Source organism: Nansenia antarctica (assembly GCF_963989245.1).
Source record: "Nansenia antarctica genome assembly, chromosome: 4".
NCBI lineage: Eukaryota > Metazoa > Chordata > Actinopteri > Argentiniformes > Microstomatidae > Nansenia > Nansenia antarctica.
The window spans coordinates 38509603-38534948 of NC_137689.1; the positions used below are offsets into that span (position 1 = coordinate 38509603).

The following is a 25346-nucleotide window of genomic DNA, read 5'->3' on the forward strand; positions in this document are numbered from 1 at the left end:
TTCCGACAAAGCAAGGGGAAGCTAGACCGATTACGGTAAAGAAAGCCCACCTTTTGCCGGAGTTTGGAGGCCAGGCCGTCGACATGCGTTTTGAATGATAGCTTCTCATCCAACCACAGCCCAAGATATTTGTAGTCGGTAACTCTCTCAATGGAGGAGCCGTCAACTGTGGATATAAGAAGCTTTGTAAGGTCCACATTTCTAGCCCTAGTAAACAACATGAATTTCGTTTTCTTCGAGTTGAGGACTAGCTTATGCCTCGAGAGGGCGTCTTGCAGTGAGTTAAAGGCTAGCTGCAAGTTGATAGTAGCAGCATGTGGGGAATCTGCTGTACTATAAAGAATGGTATCATCGGCATATAAATGGACGTGGCAACCGGTTAGCGAAGATACCAGTTCATTAATATAGATGGTAAAAAGTACAGGGCCCAGCACCGAACCTTGAGGGACACTGTTCTGTCTACTAACGCCGACAGAAAGGCTGGACTGAGGGACACGGATACCATTCAACTCGTTTTTCTTACTTTTACTGAAAATTGAATAGATTGTAAAACCTGCGAATGCAGACAACAAAACATACATGAATACACAGCTCTGACACATTCAAAGACTAAAACAAAGCATATAAATGTTACACAAAGCACGCATCAAACACTAACCGTGGCATCCCTCGAGTCCTGGCATCACACAATGAACCCCTACGCACGGTCTCCCACTATTTAAGCACCTAATCACAGCCCCCAATATCCCTACGCACAACTGGTCTCTATACTCAAACAATTCCCACGCAGTTATGAGGCATAACCCAAAATAATGTTACTAATAACTAATAATTAATAATTAATAATAACTAATAATTATTCAAATAACATTTCAAATAAAATGTCACATTTGTCCCATTTTATAGACTAAAATATGCACACTGAACACACCCCATCCTAACTGGACAGTACACCTCCCACCTAGCCGATCTAGCTACTAGTCTAGGGAGGCTACCAATGTCCCTTGTTCCTCAATGGGGAGGAGAACAACCATCCTCCTGACATCCCGGTGGAGGACGACCCCGGGCAGCTTGCCAGAGCCTTTCTTTTCTCTTGTTTTGGCTCCTCCTGGAGAGGCAGGGCCCTGGTGAGCGCTCCTGAGAAGGCCTTCCGTTTGAGCTTGTTCACACTTTCTCGAGCATCAGCTGCCACTTCTGCCGCTGATTTCACGGGCCACTCCTCAAAAGGCTTCTCCAGGAATCCAGGTCCATTCTGCCACAGAGAATCTTCGCTCAGTTTTTCAGGAACTGCTCCTCTTGTGCTGATGTCGGCCACATTGCACTCACCGGGGATCCACGACCACTCGGTTGAAGACCCTGTCTTCCCAGGGTCCCACGTTTCCTTGGCTGAGCTCCCGCCTCCTGCCTCTTGTTTCAGCTGATTTGGTAGCACCAGGGTTTTGGATGTCGCTCCTGGCCTCTCCCCTCCACAGGTTCTGGCGTCGTCCTTTCTCCTCCCACCTTGGCCAGACCGGACCCACGGCTTTAGAAAGAACCCTCCAGCGCTCAAGATCTCCTCCACTCCACTTGTGATGGTGTCGAGCATCTTCAGATCATCATGGGAAGTCAAGATGTCGTCGACGTAGCTGTCTTTCTCCGAGACACGATGCTCTTCCTCCCTTTCAATGAACTGAGGTAGCCCTGCTGTCTCCCTCATTGCTAGTTGAGCAATGCAACCAGCAGGACGGTCTCCAATGTTCTCCCTCGTGATGGCGTACTCCCCGATGTCCTCTTCAGGATCGTCTCTCCAAAGGACCCTGTGCAGGTGTATCTCTCGGTTCTTCAGCCACATAGAGTTGTACATTTTGGTGATGTCGCCCAGGGCCGCATGCTCCCCAGTCCGAAACCGCAGGAGCACAGCCCTGATGGGGTTCAACACGTCTGGCCCCTTTAACAGAAGGTCGTTCATGCTGACACCTTTGTATGATTGGCTACTGTTCCACACTAACCGGACCGGTGTTGTCACAGAATGGGGATTGGGTGCAACCAGGTGGCTCTCGCACCAAACCGGACCTTTCCACTCTTGAATCTTCTCTGGTGTGAGCCTCACTGCTGCGCCCCTCCTTACCATCTCGTGAACCTGCTCTCCGTAGGCAGTTCGCCACTCCGGCTGTTTCAGGAGGCGTTTCTCCGTTCTTAGGAATGTTGCCATCACAGCTCCTCTGTTGTTCGGTAGACTGGATGGATCCTCTGTCCAAGGGTAACTAGCATCCCAATGTGGAGCATCGCTGTGGTGATCGCTGGCGACATAGGACAGACCCTCCTTTATCCTCTCCAGCTCCTTTTCTTCCGCCAGGGTCATCTTTATTACCGGACACTCGTTTACTCCATTATCTTCCAGGAGCTTCCCGGCTTTTGCTTCAGTGCAGCTCGTAACTGCTGTCTTGTTTGTGAAGGCTTTCCTGACTTTTTGCGCAATCTCTGGAGCGAGTTGGGACAAGACCTCTTCCTGTTCAACGGTTAACCTCCTTGCACGTTCAACGCCGCTACTTGGAGTTTCTCTCTTTTCCCCACCATCCCTCTTACTGTCTCTACTGGGGCAGAGAAGGTAATGGTGGTCTGACGACTCTCCTTCTTTGCAGCCTCTCTTGGTGCAGAGGAATTTAAGGTTACACTCTTCGTCAGCGCCATGTGATGAAAGGCACAGCCGGCAGGCTCTAGACTTCTTCACCGCGGCCTTTCTTGCTGCCAAGTCGAGGCCTCTGAACTTCTTACAGGTGAACAGCCTACTTCTGTGTTTATCTTCGCACAGAACACAATTGTCATCAGCGCTGCCTCTCTCAGTGGCTCTAGTGAAAGCAAACTTCTTCCCAGTATTCTTCTCTGGGATCTCCGTGATCTCCATCTGCTCCAACTGTTCGAGGATGCTTTCCTGCTTTTGTAGGAAGTCCAGGAAGGTGTCAAAGTATCTCTCCGGCTGGAAACCATTTCGGGGGTCTTTTTTGAAAGTAAGCCACTCTTTTTTCAAAGTGAGTGGCAGTTTGTTTTCAATGGCTCCAGTCACCAGAGGGTTTTTGATGGCTACTTCATTGTCAAGATCTTTAAGGTCTGCTAGAGCTTTCTCTGTGATTCGGATCAGATCAATCACCTTCCTGAATTGGTGCTCTTTGACTGGAGAAATCTTCTGCAGCTCTGCTACGATCAGGTTGGTGATTGCATTCTTGTTTCCGAAACGACTCTCTAGCACCCTGAAGACATCTTCGGCAGTATTGTGGCTCGCGAGCCTGAGATCCTTCACTATGGTCTCTTCTATACTTTCCAGAAGTTGAAACTTCCTAACTTCCGGAGACCCAGAGGGATCGCCTTGTTCCTGTAGGCTTTCCCAATCCTTCCTCCAGCGGTAGTATTCCCGAATGCTACCTCTAAACGTCGGGAGACTTTTAGGCTTCAGCCTCACTTTTGGAATGCCTCTCGTAGCTGCATTTCCACCCCGTGCGCCTGCTCCCTCAGTCTCCTCCAACGCTTTTTGCTGGGCTTTAACAAGCTCTGCCCGTGCTTCAGTCTCCGCCTGTTGAGCCAGGATAAGCTGGGCGCGTCTGGCGCGTTCTTCCTCTTCAGCCCTCTGGCGCTTTCCTTCAGCTATTGTGCGGCGGGCGCGGTCTTCTTCCTCAGTTGCCTTTTGAGCTTTTCCTATCTCTGCGTCTCTATCTCGCCTGAGCTTGTTCTTTGAGGACATTAAATGATGCAGCCGTCCCTCCACGTCTTCTATAGCAGCGACAGGGGCCCAGTCTCTCCAGACAGAGAGCTCTTTCTCTGCTCCTGTAGTGAGCTCCTCTAAATGGTGCACTTGTCTCTCGTGGCAGTCATGGTCTAGCTGGCCCAATGGGACCTCTTCTATCTCTTCTTTAGCTCGCTCAGCCTCCCTGATCGCGAACAACACTCTTCTTTCACCGTATCTTGACCACAGATGGAGTTTTACGAGATCGCCAACCTCCGACAATTTAGTCATGCAGTCTTTGCTCACCTTCTCGATGTCTCTCGTCTGTTGTTCCGATAGTTTGGTGGGGTCCTCTTCCGCTTCTGCAAGCAGACCCTCTTCATAGCTACTATTGGCTGCCAGGAGCTTCTCAGCTTCATTAGAGAAAGCCTGCCACTGGACCTTTAATTCGCTCTCGACCATGGAGGGTATAACGCGGAGCATGAAGGCAGATTTTTTGCTAAAGTTGGATTTAGCTGAATTTCTCTCTTTTTTCAGTTGAGCTACGGACTGGTCCCCTTCAGCCATTTCCTTCTCTTTTCACAGGCTATCAATGTTTAAATATTTATTTAACCTCTGCTGTTATTTTCTTTAACAGATTAAAGTCCCTTCAAACTGCTCACTTAGTGTTTTTATTTTCGTTTTATTCAACTGTGATGTTTTACAGTCAAAACTGACATTTATTTACTGTCAGAATAAATGGGACTCTTATTTTGAAACTCCGGATCTTCTGTGTATTTTAACTTCCTGGTTACTTCAAGAATAAATGGGACTCTTATTTTGAAACTCCGGATCTTCTGCGTATATTTACTTCCTGGTTGCTGCGACGCACTAGGGCTCCTCCTCCTTTCACAGTTTGGATATATCACTCCGCCGGTTAGCCACTTTAGCAGACACAGTCAGTCCCACGTTAATTACTCTGGCTAGCAAGGCAAGTCTCTATAAACATCCAGCTTGAATTAGTTCGTTGGTCAGTGCTGTTGCTTACCCGACCGCTTTCCTGGTCTTGCTGTCCTCTCTCGCTGTCTCGCGCTGCCGACACTGTCTCATGTCCAGTAGGCTCTGCACAGACACGCCTCAGACAGCACACCTGGCTAGCTAGCTCCGGTTAATTGCAGTCACTTTTCCGAGTTCCCTCGACGCTTGTATTCGTCCCGCGGAGAACTCCTCTCTGAATGTGGCTGTCAATTTACTTCTCCACCACCTCGGGAATCTTTTCAAAGATATTTCTTTGATGCCCGGGCCGTAGGTTTTACAATTGTTCTGTCTACTAACGCCGACAGAAAGGCTGGACTGAGGGACACGGATACCATTCAACTCGTTTTTCTTACTTTTACTGAAAATTGAATAGATTGTAAAACCTGCGAATGCAGACAACAAAACATACATGAATACACAGCTCTGACACATTCAAAGACTAAAACAAAGCATATAAATGTTACACAAAGCACGCATCAAACACTAACCGTGGCATCCCTCGAGTCCTGGCATCACACAATGAACCCCTACGCACGGTCTCCCACTATTTAAGCACCTAATCACAGCCCCCAATATCCCTACGCACAACTGGTCTCTATACTCAAACAATTCCCACGCAGTTATGAGGCATAACCCAAAATAATGTTACTAATAACTAATAATTAATAATTAATAATAACTAATAATTATTCAAATAACATTTCAAATAAAATGTCACATTTGTCCCATTTTATAGACTAAAATATGCACACTGAACACACCCCATCCTAACTGGACAGTACAGACACCCTTTGTAACCGTTATAAAATCTGAATTGCCAAGTGAAGATTTTATACACTGACGCCTGAGGGTAAGGTAGTCATGGAACCACGCACAAGCACCTAAATCTAATCCAATATCGGATAGCTGTTCTAGGAGCAAGTGGTGATCGACCGTGTCAAATGCCTTCGAGAGGTCGACAAAGAGGGCCGCGCAGTGGTTCCTCTTGTCCAAGGCCGAGACTATGTCGTTAGTTACAAGTGTGATAGCAGAGATGGTACTATGGATTGGTCTGAAACCCGATTGATGGGGACTAAGAATTGAGTGGATTGATAGAAAGCGTTTCAATTGAGAATTGACCAAGGTCTCAAGTGCTTTAGACAGGCATGGGAGAGTGGAGATCGGTCGATAGTAGGGGTGTAACGGATCACGGACAATCCGTGATCCGTACGGATCGCCCCCCACGGTTCGGCACGCATGTGTACCGCGGATCAATTGCAAAATGTAACCAAGTAATAATATTACTTAATATTAGTTCATATCCCTTGTAAATCACAATGTAGAGTTGCCATGAAAAGATAGACGCGACAGTTGCGTGCTTTGTTTTAATCTAAAGCGCAATGATAGGTTGATAATGGGGGAAAAAATCCAGAACAACAAGGCTGCGTTCATAAATTCGCTCTGGAATCAGATCACGCCTCTTGTCCAATCAAATTACTTGGTCCCTTTATGACGTCGGACCCAGTGTGCTCTCCGGCGCTCGGAGCAAATTTACGAACGCAGCCCAAGTGTATCATGGCGAGTGCTGCTAATGTTGGCGACAGAGAAGAACTCGAAATGCCTCCCTCGTCATTTAAATCCCATGTATGGGAACACTTTGGCTTCTCTGTCAATTATAACAATGACGGACAGTGTCATTGGAAGTGTGGTCGATAAAAAAGTTACGGTGTTTAAGCGTTGTGCAACGAGAAGGTCGTACGAGCATGGCCACACATTTGCCACGACATCACCCTGGTGTGTTGACGGGAGGCACGAAGAATAATGATAATAACTTCTGATAATGTAGCCAATTTTTTCATACCATGTTTAAAGTAAGGTTTCACTTTATTATTTAGTTAAAAGTGGCAGAAAACATGTTTCTTCGTCTGCTTTAAAGAGCCCAGTGATTCACTGCTGCAACCAGGTGCCTCCTCCCTCTCTCCTACTGCATCATTTAAGTTGAATGTGTGTTTCTGTTTAATATGTAGCCTAATGTTTGAGTGTAGAATATGTTATGTATGTATCTATATATCTATATATATATATATATATATATATATATATATATATATATATACACACACATATATATATATACTGTGTATATATACCAGTTTTGACATCTCGAATGTTGTTGGGTTTTACACAGTAAAAGTGGTGTTTTTACAGAATTCGAGGAAAAAGCTTTTTATTTTTATTTTTATGTTTTGTGTTGATCCGAAAAAGTATCCGATCCGTGACTCAAAAACCGTGACACGATCCGATCCGTGAGTTAGGTGATCCGTTACACCCCTAGTCGATAGTTATCCGGATCAGCCCCATCACCCCCTTTGTGTAAAGGAATGACTCGCGCAGACTTCCAGTCCAACGGAAATACACCAGAGGAAATTGACATTTTATAAAAAATGAGTCTAGTTTATCCTCACCAGTGGATTATTTGGGGTTAATAGTTTCTGAAACCTTGAGGACCTCCGCGGAAGTAAATGGTTGAAAGGTAAAAAGGGGGACACGGTCCACAAGGGCAGTATCATTAGAAACCACCATAGAGGGGTTTCCAGGGTACAACCTATCAAATAGGTGACCAGCTTCGGAGAAGTGTTTATTAAAAGCAAAGCGAATGTCGCTAGGATCAGAGATCACAGAGTCATTAACAGTAATACTAAGGGGGAGAGCACTGGAAGGACGATTTTTAGTCAAATTAATTGCATTCCAGAATTTGGCATGGTTAGAGTATGAGGTATGAGTATCAGATTCAGGAAATATTCGGATTTAGCCTTCCTTACGGCTGAAGTGCACTTATTTCTGAGCTGCCTGAAGTATAGCCAGTGTTGGGGTACACCAGTACGTCTGGCACGGGACACCAGTACGTCTGGCACGGGACTAGGGCTGCAACGATTAGTCGACATAATCGACGTCGATCATAAAAAACTCGTCGATGTGGAATTTTAGTGTCGACGCATCATATAAAAATAAAATAAAACGGGAGCCATGCAAGAATCAGCTGGGTAAGTTTTAGCTAACGTTGTTAGCCAACTGGCTAACGTTATATTGTTAGGGTCGTAATGTTTATGTTAGCTTTACTGTTACATGTTGGAAAACAACTTCTCATGGACAGGGCTGTACATGCTATGAGCGTTTGTGCTATTAATTTATTTGCCCTGTGGCACGCGTGTGACAGACAGAGGCGCTTGTATGTAACGTTACGTAGCAGGGGTTTTCCATGTTGAAGCCAGGAGAACGCGAGATGAAATGAAGTGAGGGGTGGACTCGCTATTAAAATACCAGGTAGTCATGGTGGATATGGTGGGACGATTAGAAAATGTCATGTCACGATTATCGTGGGCAAAATAATCGCGATCCACGATATTATCGCGAGAATTAAAATAAATAAATAAAAAGAGAGAGAATGCCAATAAAACACACTGTAATCACTTTAACTTAGATGTTGTTGTATTTTTATTGAATCATGTTAATAACATTAACATCATTTTAAAAACATCTTGACAAAAATAAAAATCTTTAATAAAATCGTAAATAAGGTCATGATAAATTATAAGGTATCACTGCATAAATAAAGGAAAAAAATACTGTCAAACAAAACTTGAACACTGACACTTTTCTGTCATCAAACTGAGTGCTAGCCTTGTGGCTTAGAGACTTGAAAGCTTCAAGATAGGTTAAAGTGCAAAAATGTCAACATGTTCACTTTTTCTGCCTTTAGCTGTGCTCGGAGAGGTGTGAGTATGTGCCCACTGGCACTAAACACTCTCTCTGAAGGAACACTAGTTGCAGGTATGCATAGAAGCCTGCGTGCAACCCTGGAAAGGTGAGGCAATGGACACGGGGCTGATGCAGCCATGGTGAGAAGGCTAGCATACGTTAGTGACTGACTGACAAGGCTGACTTGACAGTCACGTTACCCATGCAGGCTGAACAATCGCGCGAGACAAATTTCTGTGAGGATATTCGCGCGCGGCTCATGTGAGAAATCTCAATTATATTACTATTTATTTATAACATACGATTATTACATCCTCCCTCTCGCCAGTTTGGGGCAACATAGACTTCTCCCCTGGTGCCACGGATAGGGGTTTCAAGCGGTGGGACAGCAAAGGGATGGTTACTATCGGACATTTATATGATACGGAAATACTACTTTCATTTGACCAATTATGTAAGAAATATGACCTACCACGAAATGAGTTTTTCAGATACCTTCAGATACGAAGTTTTTTAAATAGCCAAAAAGACACTGGCCTCTGTCACCAACCCTCTCCGCTGGAGGAGATAGTCTCTGCTGGAAAGACGAGAGGCATTCTGGGGCTTGGGTATAGAGCACTTTCGAACTATGATAAAGGCAAACCATTTACGCCCAAAGACTGGAATAATGACCTGAACATTAATACTGATGCAGCAACTTGGTCACTAATATGGCAATCGGCAAACGACATCTCAATCTGTAATAGGACGAAGGAAACGCAATTTAGACTACTACAACGTTTGCAGATTACTCCCCAGACATAAAATGGATCATAACAAATCGGAAATGTGTACAAAGTGTATTACCGAGGTTGGGAGCTTTGTTCATTGTGTTTGGACTTGTAGATATATAGATGATTACTGGAAAGGTATAGTGGATAAAATTCATCTAATTCTAGATGTTACATTGGATAAGGACCCCATGTGTCTATTGTTTGGGTTGCCAGACAAACAACTTAAAAGTATGCATTACAAAATACTTCTGTGTATCCTCACTTTTTGTGCAAGGAAAAATATATTGCTGAAATGGATAGACTGCAAACCGCCTACAATAGCTGGATGGCACAAGGTCATTTTTGATATGATTCCTATGGAATATCTGACATATAGGTATAAGTGTAAGATAAAGACATTCTATAAGATTTGGTCTCCGTTCTTAGATTATATTGGTACCAGACTGGCTGCCATTGTAATGAAAGGTTTGGTGGATTACACTCAAGAAAGTACACAAGACTAATGTGTAACAGATCTACAATGTATGGGTCACAATATTATTTACTGTGCTGGTGTTGTGCTGCCGCTGTGTTTAGGACTGTAAGACATGGATGCTGTCTCCGATGGGGGTGATCCCCCCATATATTATATGGCATTTGTTGTCATTTTCTTTTCTGTTTATTTCTGATATGTGACATGGCCTCCTCCCCCCCTGTTTTTTTGTTTTTGTTTTGTTTTGTTTGTCTTTGTTTTTTGTTTGTTAGTTTGTTTAAAAAAAAAAAAAGAGAAAGAACATTTTCTGTTATTGTTTATGGACAATGTACTGCATAACAAAGTGCAAAACTAGTTTTCTACTATTAATGGGACAATAACCTCCCCCACGGATCAGGGTTTCCGTTAGAAAAAATTGCCGCCGGACATCGTGTCCGGGAAGATTTCGATTTACCGGACAAACGTGATATATTCCGGTCATCATATTAAAATATAAAAAAAAAAAAAAAAAACTAATATAGCTGTTTGTCGCGGTGATTACTGTTGTGTAGCGGCCTATATATGCCATTTAATGTCTATTTCTCATCCGATACGATTAGATGCGAGCTATATAATATATAATAATATAACATGATTCGCATGCGCGCTATGCCATTATGTCCAGCGCTGAACGGGCGCCTCACTGGGAACTGAACAGACAGCATCGATCAATGAACAGACTCCACATTACGTTAACTGATGTTTGTTAAATTGTTTGGGATTAATGTGAGTTTTCTATTTTCTCTTTCCAGTTTTACCCTTTTTTTTATCAATAAAACAACGTCATTTCTATAACCAGGTCTCGCTGGTTGGGAAGGCATTTCGTTTAGCTGCCTGTCAAATCATACTTAATCGGACTCGGGAGTATGTCAATGAGGAGAACATAACTGTTTATTGAGAAACAATAGGCAGGCTGGGATACGTATATAAAGAAATACCACAATGTCTAGATGTATAACATTTTATTGAACAGTGCAAGCATGTAGGCTTCTGGCGTGACATCGTACCCCTAACGTTCTTAGGGCTTGTTTGAAAAGCTTAGACTGAAAGTTAGTGCCCTGGTCAGATTGTATAACAAGAGGAAGACCGAATGTGGAAAAAAACGTTGTTAAAGCTTTCACCACTGAGCTGGCTGATATGTTACGCAACGGAACAGCTTCGGGAAAACGAGTAGCAGCGCACATAATAGTAAGCAAATACTGACTTCCACTTTTAGTCCTAGGCAAAGGTCCAACACAATCAATTATTACACGTTCAAATGGCTCCCCTATAGCAGGAATGGGATGCAATGGTGCGGGTGGAATGGATTGATTAGGCTTACCCGCCATCTGACAAGTATGGCAACAGCGGCAGTGCTTGGCAACATCCGCCTTCAGTCCGGGCCAAAAGAAATATTTCAATATCAGCTGATAAGTTTTAGTTATACCTAAATGTCCTGACCACTGGCTCTCATGTGCTACAGATAACACCTGTTGTCTATAACCCACAGGCACAACCACTTGTTTTACAGTATTCCACTCACAACCATTTGCATTAGGAGGAGACCATTTACGCATTAATATCCCATCGTTAAGGAAATAAACTACGTTGCCCCCTATTTCAGATTCCTCACTAGCTGCATGTAAAAAACATTTGTTTAATGACTGATCAGCTACTTGAGCGACACGCAATCGCTCGCCGGTTACAGGCAGAGATAGGCTGTCAGCGGATGGTATGGTAGGACTCGGGGAGGATGGTAACTCTACCACTTTCTCCCTGGGAGAAGCTGAAACAATCGGGTTCTCATCCCTTTCAGAAAAGGCTTGCATAATCACACTATCACAGAGAGAAACATCGCTATCCTCCTCTCTGCCTCGACTCGATTGTGCACGAGTTATAGCGCACACCGGAAACAACCGCTGTTTCGCATAGGCAGCCTACACATTAGGAGTCATCATCATGCCGGTGTCAAATCATATCATAATAAAATAAATACATAGCCTATATATTCGTCTTTTTTAAAATAGAAGGAATCAGAATGTGAACTTTAGCGAATTGTATTCAAATTGTGCTTAGAGGGAATTATTTTCACCGGACATTTATGTCCGACGAGTTTTCAATTTGTCGGACTTCAACAACTTTTACCGGACAAAGTCCGGGAATTACCGGTTAACGGAAACCCTGCCACGGATACTAGTTGTTGTTGTTATGTCCTGTTGTGTACATGTCTCTGTGAAACTCAATAAAAATATTAACAACAACAACAAAAAACACACATAGGTCACATACATTAATACATACAATAAAAACAGACAGATCAAATCATGATACAGGTGATGGTACTCCTGCTGGGCATTGCTGCCTGACTCACCTCCAACTCACCTCCAACAGTGCCTTTAGAACAGGTGTGCTGTGACACCTCACTGAACACCTATGTGGGCCTAACTGGGTCATCAGCTGGGGACCACCAGTCAGACAAAGCAGTGTTTATAAAATGTAGTGCCTATTTAAAAAGCCCAGTCATTTACGATAATCGTCCCATCCCTAATGGTGGATGATCATGAATGATGCTTGATAAGTGAATGCTATTTCAATTATGTTGAGTCCACCAGCGAGCTGTCTGTAAGATAAACAGCGCCAAGCGTAGCCTACTAACGTGAGCTGTCTGTAGTCTAGCCAGCAATGCTAGCTAGCCAATCAACTAGCTCTGTGAGCAGCTGTAGCTTGGCGTAACGTTAGGTTAGATAGCTAGTTAAGCCGGATTTATGCTTCTGCGTCGCCATTTACCCGCAGCGAAAAGCCACACGACTAATCGCGACTAATCGAAAAAATAATCGACAGATTAGTCGACTACCAAAATAATCGTTAGTTGCAGCCCTACACGGGACCAGGCACTATTTCTGTTATTAAAGAGGGTAGATAGCTCATGAGTGAACCAAGGCACTACCCTATCTTTTATCCTAGTGGTTTTAAAATAATATTTATCCTAGTGGTTTTAAAATAATATTATATTAGTTTACTCAAAGATGTACGATAGCGTACGGGGTTGCCAGATCTACGATAGCGCACAGGGTTGCCAGATTTCTAATCTAGCACGACTGAATGACCAGCCAAATTGTACACACGTTGTATAGACACCGTCCACTGAAAACCGGACATCTGGCAACCCAAAATTAATATTTACTCTACAGTACGTACGTGTATGTAATTTACCGGTAACCTGAATGGATGAAATGGATGACGAAAAGCTCATAACTTGTCAACCAGTCAACCTGACATCTTCAATTGTGGATGGAGCAATCATCTATTTTAACGGTTTGACAGTCAAGGGCAAGATATGAACATCACCATCAGCCAGCCACTACACCTATACAGCCCACAGCTGCCACTATACACATTACTAGCTATACGAATTACTGCATGCATGATTTATTTCTGTGTCATGCCACATAGCTACACAGCCCATCTCACATACAAGACGCCTATATTACATAATAATAACAATCGAGCATGTAGGCACGATTGCCCAGTTGTATCTTGTAGAAATTGTGGAAGCAAGGCAAGCAATATTGGTAGAGCCTATTGTAATCACTCTGTAATCAGCCAGCCTGGTCCGACTACGTAACAATTGAGAATCGAATGTTGTAGTGCGATAATATCGCATCGCACGCCGTGTGCATTGGGATGAGATTTTATCATAGACTTCAATGGTGTGAGTTGAGAATCTAATTTTGTGGTGCGACAAAATCGCATCGCACACCGTGTGCATTGCAATCGAATGTTGTCCTGTGACAAAATCGCACGCCATGTGCATTGGCCTTTAAGGTTACACAAAGTTCACTATGTGGACTAATTTTATTGTACTGAACTGAATAAAGCTTTGCTAAGTCAGACATTTGTCAATGCCACTGTATAGCCATTGCCATTTGCTAGCAATGGGGAACTTACAATTTCGAAAGTCCTTTGTTAAAATCCCAGCTAGATACTTGGTTTGATACAAATATCTTGTAGATAAAGAGAGATATTTAGGTTGTAATAGAGCAGGTAACACTGTGTTGCATGGCTGGGTAAACGGTGAGGGTTTAGGGTCATCCCAAGGACTCCACTTGATCTACGCCTACCTGTTGCAGTTTGCGTTGTAAAAGTATGTTTATACTTTTCACACATAGACAATAAACTTGATGATGGGCAACAATGGAACGTTCATGTTGTCTTTGCGACTTGTTGTTTCAAAACACAGCCTCCCTCTTTGGTATAAAGTCAAGGAAAAATGACGTTTTGCAGAAATCTTTCCAGTCTATAGCTTCCGCCAAGAGAATTATTTGTGTATCATTTCTCTATAAAAACACACGGCATGTTAGTGCCAACATTCTGTAAACAAATAAAAACAAATCCATAGATGTAATTTGATCCGCATGCTTAACTTTGAAAAGATGGTCGTCACTGCTTTCGTTTTTATTCAAACATCGTAACATTTGTTTGAACATGTAAGAGCAGTGTTTCCTCTATGCATTTATTCGTGGCGGGCCGCCACGAATGAATTTCCTCCGCCACTAATTGATTCAGTCAGTCCACTTTGATTCAGGCTGCGCAGAAAGGCAGCGAGTTATTATGACCGGAGAACAGAAAAAAAGCAGATTGAAGCTAGATTTAGGCCGCTTCCAGACCTACATTTCGTTACGATTTAGGGCGTAGTTAGTTACAATATGTTACAATTTGCAATTAACCTCGTCGTTTGTGTTCGCACTGCAATCGAGACTGAATCGCTCTCAACAGGCGCGCGGCGCGAGGCGCTTTCAAAACAGTTTTGTGATTGGTCCGAATTTAGCGGGACATTCGGATTTCTCTCTTCGCCCGTCGCCGGTCCCTTTAATCCCGTATCCTAATCGAAAATGCAACATCATCAGCGACGACTGTGGGTTATTGCATTTACTGCTGTTCTCTGGTTCATGTTCTTATACCAGTGCTCAGTATAGAGTATTTTAAATGAACATTCGTAATTTATGTCTCTGATGTTCATGGTCAATTAAATCAGCCTATTTTGTGAAACAAATAATGTTCCTGCTAATGGGTTGACCGAGCATTCTCGCACCTAACGTGCAAGCACCTAGCTTCGAACTATTCATAGCAATATGCGCGGGACAAAAATAATCTATTGCCTCTAAAATCACCACGAACAGAACGGAGGGTAAGCAGGGCTCATGTTGGTGTCCTCAAAGGTAAGAGTTGGTTTACTTTAACTCAACTGATAGCATTACCTTGCTGTTGTTGTTTACCGAATGTTCCATCTGACTGTCACACTGTGATTTTACTTGTGTAAACAGTTAATGAGTAACGTTAGCCGGTTTTGTGCGTGTACTCTCATGTAGGCCTACTTCGTATTGATCTTTCTGTGTGTGTGTGTGTGTGTGTAATGCGCGTTCCGCATGTTCCGCTGCAGCTGTAGGATACAGTGTTTCCTCTACATGCATTTCATCGTGGCGGTCCGCCACCATGGAATTTCCTCCGCCACCATGCAGATTTCTCAACCAAAAAAAAAAAAAAAAGATTTAGGCCGCTTTTCAGACCTTCACAGCGCTAGACACACCCACAAGCGCGAAGCGACGCGCTTGCAAAACTGTTTTGTGATTCCTCATTTAAATTACGTTGTACCTGTTACAATGACAATAAAGATCATTCATCTTCATCAAGATGAGAGATGGAGCGATCCGCTCACACAGCTGTCCCGCATCCGCTAATCAGCGCAGCACCGAACCGCCGGGCTCGTTGAGCGGATGCGAGTCAGCTGTGCCCGGGACCGGCCACTTCACATAAAGGAAGGAAGGAAGGAAGGAAAGAAAGAAAGCCGTGCACAAACGAGAGCTAAGTCAGACCGGGACGCTGCCAGTATGTGTGAGAGCCGGACTGCCGGCGTGAACATTTGAACCGTGTCATTTTATTTAATGGACCATTTCGTTGTCTGGTACCTGTACTGTAGCAATGACAAATAAAGTCCATTCCATTCCATTCCAGAGAGAGACGGACGGACGGACTACCCTTGTTTTTAATTTACAGGAAAACATTTTATTTTCGAGTTTTGGCTGAAATGACGTCGTTGTTTTGAGCGCGCGTGCGCGTTTCATGCGCGTGCACGCGAAAAATCGCGCGCACGCGATGCGCGCGTGCGCGGTCTGCACTACCCGCCACCATGGTAAAAATTCCTGGAGGAAACACTGGGATATATTGGTATTTGATCACCTTCTATATAAAATCACCTGCTCGGCTTTAATGACTTAACCGCTATTTAAGAAATTATAATTGTTGCAACACCCTCTAGTTTTTGGTGAAATTACGTCTTTGTTTTGAGCGCCAGTGCGCGTTTTATGCGCGTGCACGCAAAAAAAAAGTCGCTGAGCGCTCCGCCACTAATGTGAAAAATATTTTTTTGCATTTATTTATTTATTTACGGTTTACAAATACAAATCAAGAGGTGTTTGTACTGCGTTTTGTTTTGAAGATGCAAGCAAGTTTTGCACATCATCCAATTCGAAATGTTACACTTTCTTTTAAACTAAGCCTCATCACTTAGCGGGTAGTGGTGGTCTAGTGGATAGTGAGCTGGACTTGTGATCGGAAGGTTGTGAGTTCAAATCCCGCCTGAAGCCACACCACTACTAGTGTGCCCTTGGGTAAGGCACTTAGCCCTCAGTTACTCCAGGGGGAATGTCCCTGTAATTCGTAATTGTAAGTCGCTTTGGATAAAAGCGTCTGCTAAATGGCAACATTATAAAAATTAAAATTATCACTTGGGACTTGGAGAAATTATCCCAGCAAAGATTGTGCATTTGGATAAGAAAGGCTCTGAGTTTTAACCTTCTGTTTAGGATTCCCATGAAGACAAATAACAACGTAATATTGAAGTGCCATTGAGGAATAAACAAACAAGAGTGAGGGGAATGATGTGAGCAGTAACCCTCCTCATTTAGGCTTCGGTCTGTGTACTGAGAAGCAGCCAGGTTTCTCTCTTCGTCTGTGTTTCTGATACACATTCATGTTGATAAATGGATCATTTTCTATACGTTTGAGGTTAGGAAGTTATATCACATGATTTCTTTTTTACAGTCGTATTATCCTTATGTTTGATGGGTAGGCTATATCACACAGTATTATCTTAGTCTAAGTCTTTAAAAAAAACACAGGTTCTGATAAAAGCATGCTCAAAGCACTGGAATTCCTGCTTAAGGCATAGTCGTGTTTGTTTGTGAGTGCGTGTAAGAATCTGAATATTCGCTAGTAGGCTATTTGTATTGAGGAGATTTAAACGTATACAAGGGTATAAGTCTTCAGTACAATGTCAAAGCCTACAATGTTACTTGACTAATGAATTATCCTACCGTTATTCATATGGTCTTTTGTCATGGTACACGTAATGAGAGTGCGCAGCTACGACAGTCATCAATCTGCACTATACATCTCTGAAACAGCCCTGTATTTTTACTCCAATTAAGCTGTTTAGTCTGCAGAGTATCTGGATTTCATCTCACTGCCCCCACAAGTTTGACACGTGTATTTATTTTTCCACATTTTACACTTTATTCCATTTTAATTTTTTGCAAAACAAGACTCCTTCTTTGGTTGACTGCAGGGGAAAACTAGATAAGATTGTGTTTAGGCTCTGGTACTTGATGCCTAAAAATTCAATTTGGCCAGTCTCCATGGAGATTAACGCAATTGGTAAAGAGAGAATTTAGCAACACATTCAGCTCAGGTAAATCTGTTCAAATCACAACCTGAGACAGAATAGTGTGTCTGCGTGTGTGAGGTTAACCTTTTCATGCCTCGATATTGTGTCACTGGTTGTAATTTCTGGTTAGGGTTAGGCTTCTGTTTGAGACTGCCACCTTAAATGTGAAAATGTGTGTTGGAAAGGGAAAGATCCATTTATGAATACTCAAAGAGACTACACACCAAATGATCGACTCTAATCTACTAGAAAAGTGTGGAGGCTACATTATATTTCATTATCAAGAGACGTCATAAGGCCAACAATATTCAGTGATAACTGTTGTACGTGTACAATTAAATTAATTAGTCAAAGTAGATTATGCTTATCTTAAAAGGATCATATTGATTATGAATACACTATTTGATGTTATAGCCTAATTAATTAATTCCAAATATTGAAAATAAATGGCCTATTTTGCCATGTATAGTTATTTAACCCCCCCCCCCCCACACACACACACGGTTGGTTGCTTGCTTATAGTTCCTTAAAAGAACATTTGGGATACAGCCTAGGCTACATTACCTACCATGATCACATCTGACTTACAGCGAACCATTAAACGTTAAGAATGGTTTACATTAACATGTGTCCACACTCTCATACACAATGACGAGAGTGTGGATGGAGCTTTTCACATCTAGACTAACTTGCCAAACACGTCTGCTAATCCAACAACAGATCCTTTCCATTCCCCCCAGAACACCAGGACCAACATAGCGGCATGGAAAACATGGTGAGAAGGTATGAAACAACCAACACAGTCTTCAAAAGTATTTACAGATGGAGGCAAATATATTGCGTGTGACAATGTGGCAATCGCATGAACTTCGAACTATTTCGAACTATTTCGAACTTGAGCTAAACACTGACCATGTGCACTCACTGACCTCAGTGGCTAGATGGCGCTAGTAAGTTGTTGGAACTTAATGCAATGATCTGAGTTTGTAGGCCTCTCCCACACATTTTAAATTGAAATGTAAACATTCAGTTCCTATTTCGGGCAGGGACATAAAAGAGAAGAAATCTTTCCTATTTTGGCAGACCGTTTTTCTGAAATATTCTGGCTTATCTGATTTGTGCTCATGTTCTGTCTGTCCGGGCTATCATTTGTCAGGGAAGATGCCAAGATTTGATTTGTTTAGCTAAAGTATACTATTATTTATAACTATTATTTTATAATTTAATATAACAACAACAACAACAATAATAATAATAATAGTTAAAATAATATCTAAAATGTAGGCTATATAGGTTAGCACTTTTCTATGTCCCAAAGACGCTTTATAAAAATAAGTGAACGATACAATGAAATTCTCATATGAGATTGCATCAATACTGTACATGTGTGGTTTGCCTTATCAACGGCTGGAGCATGGTTTGTGAAATAGACAATAATTCACTTGCATTTTACAATTCATCTTGAACTGTTCCGACATTGTTTCTGGCAACACAGGACGATACCTATGATCGTTATGGCTATATTATTACACGGTTTCCTACCCCAGAGACACATTTTTTATTCAATTAGGTACAGTAACCGCATGGCAGCCCGTTACAGAACAATACAGATTTCTTTTTTTATATGCATCATTATTATGGATCACCTATTATTTGGGCAAAGTCAAGTCATGGGGGAGTTGGCATTTATGTACAAGTCCCTCTATCTTAGCTCACTTCTTAATATCTCCACTACCAATAGCAACCTGCACGATTATTGAAAATGCATGCAGACTTGTGTTAGGGTGCATTTCATTTTTGCTCTGAGCGTTTTTCATCCTGGTCATACTAAGCGACCCTGCCCATGCTGATTAGGCAGGCCTGTTCACATTCCAACAAGACGACAATGAAAGCTGTGTGCACGCGCTGCTGGACACCTGAACATCTAGTGAATAAACTCATGATGTCTACGAGCCCACATCATCGATGCCTAGTGCCCAAAATACACCAGCTGTATCAGAAAAAAAGGGGGGAGGGAGGTAAGCTAAATGTTGAGGGTGGGTTCAAAGGGTTAGGGGGTTCAATCCTAAAACTCACCAGCCAGTAGCCACCGACCTGGGAGGCTCTGACACACTGGCCCAAGTGTTGGGGCGTTGGCGACCTAGGCTAACTGTTTTTGGTGACGGTTGGGAATTGATTTGGAAATCTGAAGAGCCGTTCATTGTTTGTGTGTTGTTGTTTTTGACTGAAAAACACAAGGCTGTCATTACTCTAATAGGCATAGTCTAATATCATTACACCTGCATCCAGAAGGTAATCTTGCTTTTTTGTAGGACATCAGCCGAGTCCAATTAAAGCAAATGTAACCTAATCTATATTTTTGTCAAAATGACACTATCTGGGTTGATTTTAATGAGGAGCCATTTGGAGCAGAATAATCCAGCTCACTGAAAATACTCAGAATGCCCAGCACTATCACATACAGCACTACCACATACAGGGGCAAAACCGCTTACATTTTGCCTCTGTACTAACTAATCCTAGTCCTATATTATTTTTTCGTTTAGTGTTGTGGATGGTATTCTTTGAAAGTAATGTTCATAGTCATCGGGGAATCAGGGACGTTTTTATTGATCCCAAAGCTTGGATGAATGGTTATAGGCAGCAAATTCCAGTGAGATAAGCTAAGAACCAAATACGCTCCTTTGCTGGTAAGCACGGGCACACAATAATGAGTCGAGCATGACATTCCCCGAATTTCCTTTGAATTCAAGTCAATGTTTTGAGATTATATACCAGATTATAATTTCCAATTCAAATTCACCATTTGGGAGAACCCCCCCGGCCTTTCTCAAATTTAGCCACAACGCAGAACCTGGGCCAGTTCTAAGTGCTGGCTGGTCGCCTGCTTTCCAGGGATTCAAAAGAACACACTGTAAAAGCAGCCGATTTTGGAATACCTCAGCAGAAGGCTCCACGGGAACCCAAGAACTATTTTCTACACACAATTTAAACATTTCAGGCGACCTCCATTTTAAACACGAGAAGGGCGGTCTGCTGTGGAGATGAGGTGAGCGGTGAAATTGAGATCAGAGCGCCACAAGCCAACCCCCTGGGTAAAAGATTCCCCTGCGGATCCCACCCTGGCCGGCACACACTGGTCTTCTCATTAGTCAATCAAGCCTTTTGGTTCAGATTCAAAAGAAGTGCCGTTTCCACAAGGGGCAACGTTTTAAATGAAAAAAAAAAAAAAAAAAACATTGCTGTATTTGTTAACTTAAACTCTTTTTTTTTTTTAAATCTATTTTTGTAGAGTGTCACTGGAAACCGGGGGAGCTGAACATGTCTTGAAGGGTGCCCACATCTGTTTAGCATTAGGAGCCGGGCCGTCAACATTGTTACTGGGAACCTAATTGAATATTTTCTCTGTTTTGATCTACCACCTTTAATCACTGGCTCTTGGGAGGATCGGCTTTCCTCAAGAAATTGTTAGAAAGCTGAAAGAAAATGTTATTGCAGCATGTTTATGGAATCATACATGCGAAGAGAGGGTTAGAACCCCAAAAATGCGGCCGATCTGAAGTTGTACAGAAAAGAAGAACAAGGGGGTAGGGGGGGAGCTTGGGGAGTGGGTGAAAACCACAACGTAACTGTAAGCAGGACATTCCAAACTTACTATTTCAATTTCTCCAAACGTTGGTTCACTGAGATCATTTCAGATGATATCTGCAGTGCAGGGAAGACAGCGGGAGAGTGTGTGTGAGTGTGTGTGTGTGTGTGTGTGTGTGTGTGTGTGTGTGTGTGTGTGTGTGTGTGTGTGTGTGTGGAGGGGGGGTAGTAGTAGGGGGCAGGCACCACAGGCTAGGTTTGAGTTTCCTTGAATCAGCAACCCTGCTTTTATTAAACCATGAATTCCAATATGACTGCAACAGGGGTGCGCAGAGTATAACAAAAGCACAGTTGTGCAGAGCTGTGTGACTGGGCTGGTTTCTTCTGTGAGTAGTGGGTGGGGGCATCAGGTACGAATAAAGAGCTGAAGCCCTTGGGGAAACTCAGAGTAGGCTAGTTCTTCAAGTTGCCTTTGAAGGACGGGGCTTGTATTCATGCTACTCATGTCAGGCAGAGTGATCTCCGCGTATCACGGTGGACATGCTGAACACAGAGCACATACTCTATTTGCCAGTGGCTTGCGAAATCTCTTATTTCATCACCAATAATGTGGTTGCGATTATGTGGAATCTGACAGTTTGTGTGGCCTTATTGCTCTGAATAGAGAGTTGACATTTTAACTCAAAATCTGAATGTGATTTTTCAGGGAAAACTGCAGTCATCTTGGATTTGTGCCCTGCACAATTTTTTCTTGGACCCCAGGCTGAAGATGTTGTCATTTCATGTTGAGATAGGTCAAATGGAATACAAAAGAACTAGGCTAAGTGAATAAATATAAAAAATAAAGTGTTTTGGACCTCTGTATAGGCAAGCCCATTCCTACTATCAATCCCTTTATTTTCCCAGATGCAGATCTCCCCTGAAGTGTTCCCAACTCAAGGCTGCCCAATAAAACTGGAATATTTCCTAAGAAAGTAAGAATAACATTTGAATAATAAAAAAATAAAAAATAAAAAGATAACTCGACAGTCCTTGAGCAAGGCATTGAACCCCTTGCCCTAGAGCATAAAATACCAAATTCCAACAATTGACTGACAAATTGATTGCATGGCAATAAAACAATGATGATGATGATGATTATTATTATTATTATTATTATTATTATTATTATTATTATTATTATTATTATTAAGGCCCAGCAACGGGTGGTGAAAACCTCCCAGCACATCATCGGCACCAAACTCCTTACCACCGAGTCTCTCCAGGCAGACCAGTGTCGGCGGAGGGCAGCTAGCATCATCAAGGACACCTCCCAACCACGGTCTGACCCCTAGTACCATCTAAGACACTCAGGAAGTACAGGATCCTCAGGTCTGTATGATCGCCTACCATCTAAGACACTCAGGAGGTACAGGATCCTCAGGTCTCGTACCAGCAGGCTACAGAACACGTGCACGCTCTGATGAACAATCCCCCCCCCCCCCCCCCCCCCCCCACACACACACACACACACACACACACACACTGACTCCCAGTATCTCCACATTTGTACATGTATACCTCTTTTGATATAGCCTAATTTATACATCTGTATACACCATACTCTACATAGCTACCTTAACTGTACATAGCTTACTGCCATCCATCTCTTGTTTATATACCAATTCCAATTCAATTTAATTTCAATTGAATGAGGAGTAAATTATGTTTTATTATATACGTCTAACTACCGTACTTGCCATACTGTACCTATCAGTATCATGTTTTATATCACTAATTGCACTTCTGGTTAGATGCTAAACTGCATTTCGTTGTCTGGTTTGTACTCTGCAATGACAAGGTTTAATCTAATAGCCTAAACATAGGGGTACACTGCACAACATTGCTAAAATAAGTACACGCTATGACTTTTAAAAGTGGCATCAAACTGACACGACAATAACGTGAATGGACATATCCATTATTCGTTGCTTGGTAGTTGTCTTGCTTACTATATCGAGATATTAGATAGACAGTCCATTATACAGCTGTTTCAATTGATTCCAGCAGTTTACTGGGCAAATGCAACGGGCTAGTTAGCTAGCTCGATGCTGTTTGTACTGACAGTGACACTCACCACCTCTCTCGCCTTTGGACAAAATCCATTCTTGGGTCTGCTCCTCCGGAAAATCTCGTCTTTCACAGAATCAAACCCAACGCCTATAGCTTTATTTCGGGTTTTAACAGTTTTGACGCTAGCTTTGAATAGTAAAGTGATATCAACAGCCATGTTTGTGTTTAGCTCAGTTAGCTAAACGCGCCCTGCACTGTCAACAGACACGTCACCACTGTAAACGTCATATTAGTGCGACACGGTAGTGTCCTTTCCAGACATTGGTCGAATCTCACATAGAATGAATGAATGAATGAATGAATGAATTATCTTTATTGTCATTGTAACAGGTACAACGAAATTTAAATGCAAACCCTAGGTGCTAACAAACAAACACAGTCCTAAGATAATTAAAAAAACAAGAATGAGACATAAATAGACATAAATAGGGGGGGATATAAATAAAAATAGGGGTAAGTGATCGGTAGACATCTGAGAATGTATCTATTATGTGAACTTCTGTACTTATATACACTATATATATATGGCTTATTCACAGGGGGGTATATAGACAGGGGGGAGTTAGCATGTAACTGTGTACTTTTATAAACATATGGACTAGTAGACTTATATACAGTATATGACCCCTGTCACAAGAATGTAAACATATTGCAGGGTTATAGAACATTGCACTATTCCCTTGGTAATTGCACAGTAGTTTCTCGTATTGCACAGGGGGAGGTTACAGAGGGGATTTTTTGTTTTGTTTTGCTAGATCTTAGCCGAGTTTAGTGCACTTATGGCCCTGGGGAAGAAACTGAACTTTATGGCGCTTTTCCACTACAGGGCTGACCCGGGTCAGCCCGGGCTGGCCCAGTTTATTGTCCTTTCTCCATTGCCAACCGAGCTGGGCTGAAGCGAGCCGAACCGGGCCGTTTTAGCTACCCTTCGCAAGTCTGTTAGTCCGGGTGGGCAAGGTACTGAAGCGCCTGCCTGAGCGCAGCCGTATGAAGTGTTTGTTGCCAGGGTGGTGGGGGTCCAGCCATATGAAGTGTTTGTTGCCAGGGTGGTGGGGTCCAGCCAACATGAAGTGTTTGTTGCCAGGGTGGTGGGGGTCCAGCTGTATGAAATGTTTATTGCCAGGGTGGTGAGGGTCCTTGAGGGTTTTGACTGCCTTCTTGAGACAGCGGGAGTTGTCCAGTTCTTCCAGGGAGGGGAGAGGGCATCCGATGATCTTCTGGGCCGAGTTGACATACACAAGTACATTATCTATGGAATCATACTTTATTTCTCACGTTTATTTCTCTCCTTACCTCCTTCTCCAGACATTGGAGAATGAGGCGAGGACACGGAATGTGAAGAATCAAAGAAGACTTTTGATATTCGCCCATAATGGTTCCAGAGAATAAACTGGACGTGCGTTCAGTCGGCTAAACCGTAGCCGCTAGTTGGTGCGCAACGTTCAACTTTCAAGATTGCTTGGTAGACTTTTATGATGCATGGTTGACTCAGGTTCAAGTGGTTCAAATCAGAAGTCAACACTAGAAAATGTGCATTACAAGCTCAAGTAGGGCAAGGTCTTTTTTTTTTTTTTTTTTTTTTTTTACAGATTATGAAAGTGCAGATTGTAAACCTTCAAATTATCATACATTGAAATCTGACCTCTCAAGTAGTTGCTGGCAGGAACTGCTTCACCGATATATGGGATTATTATATCTTTGGGAATAGGTAGGTTAGACGGTTATAGGACAGTTTAAAGAGCAAAACACACATTTTGATATTTGTTTTGTTATCAAATGTGGGACATCATTCTTTTGGGGATTATTTTGGGTTAATCAACATGCTGTTCCTGTTTTTCCCCAGGGCCATGTGCACCTAACACTCTCCACGTACACTGACTTCTCACGTTAATACACACATCCAGACCAGATGCACACAGACAACCTGGCACCCATATAGACTAGGGGAGAGTAGAGATCCCTGTAGGCTGGCCAGTTGGTTTCATAACAATATGATAGTAGATTAAAGGTTTTATTTCATTCCTAAGGCTAGAGCAGGGCCCACGAGGCAGCTACTTCTCTTGTCACCACAGCATATGGCAAAGGCCGACTGGCTAGCTGTTATGCTATAGTTTATAGTGTTATGCTATAGGTATAGTGTTATGCTATAGTTATACTGGCTAGCTGTTATGCTATAGTTTATAGTGTTATGCTATAGTTATACTGGCT

General features: G+C 42.8%; 1 protein-coding gene across 1 annotated transcript in view; it reads right to left on the reverse strand.

The window, feature by feature from the left end:
- Positions 1–23295, reverse strand: part of stx18 (syntaxin 18) — a gene marked incomplete at its 5' end in the record, with an annotated part of 53086 nt that extends 29791 nt beyond the window's left edge. The window contains one exon of the mRNA XM_080528978.1: positions 23143–23295. Within this exon, the coding sequence (XP_080385104.1) occupies positions 23143–23295 (153 nt within the window). The remainder of the gene's footprint in view (positions 1–23142) is intronic.
- Between the last annotated feature and the right edge of the window lie 2051 nt (positions 23296–25346).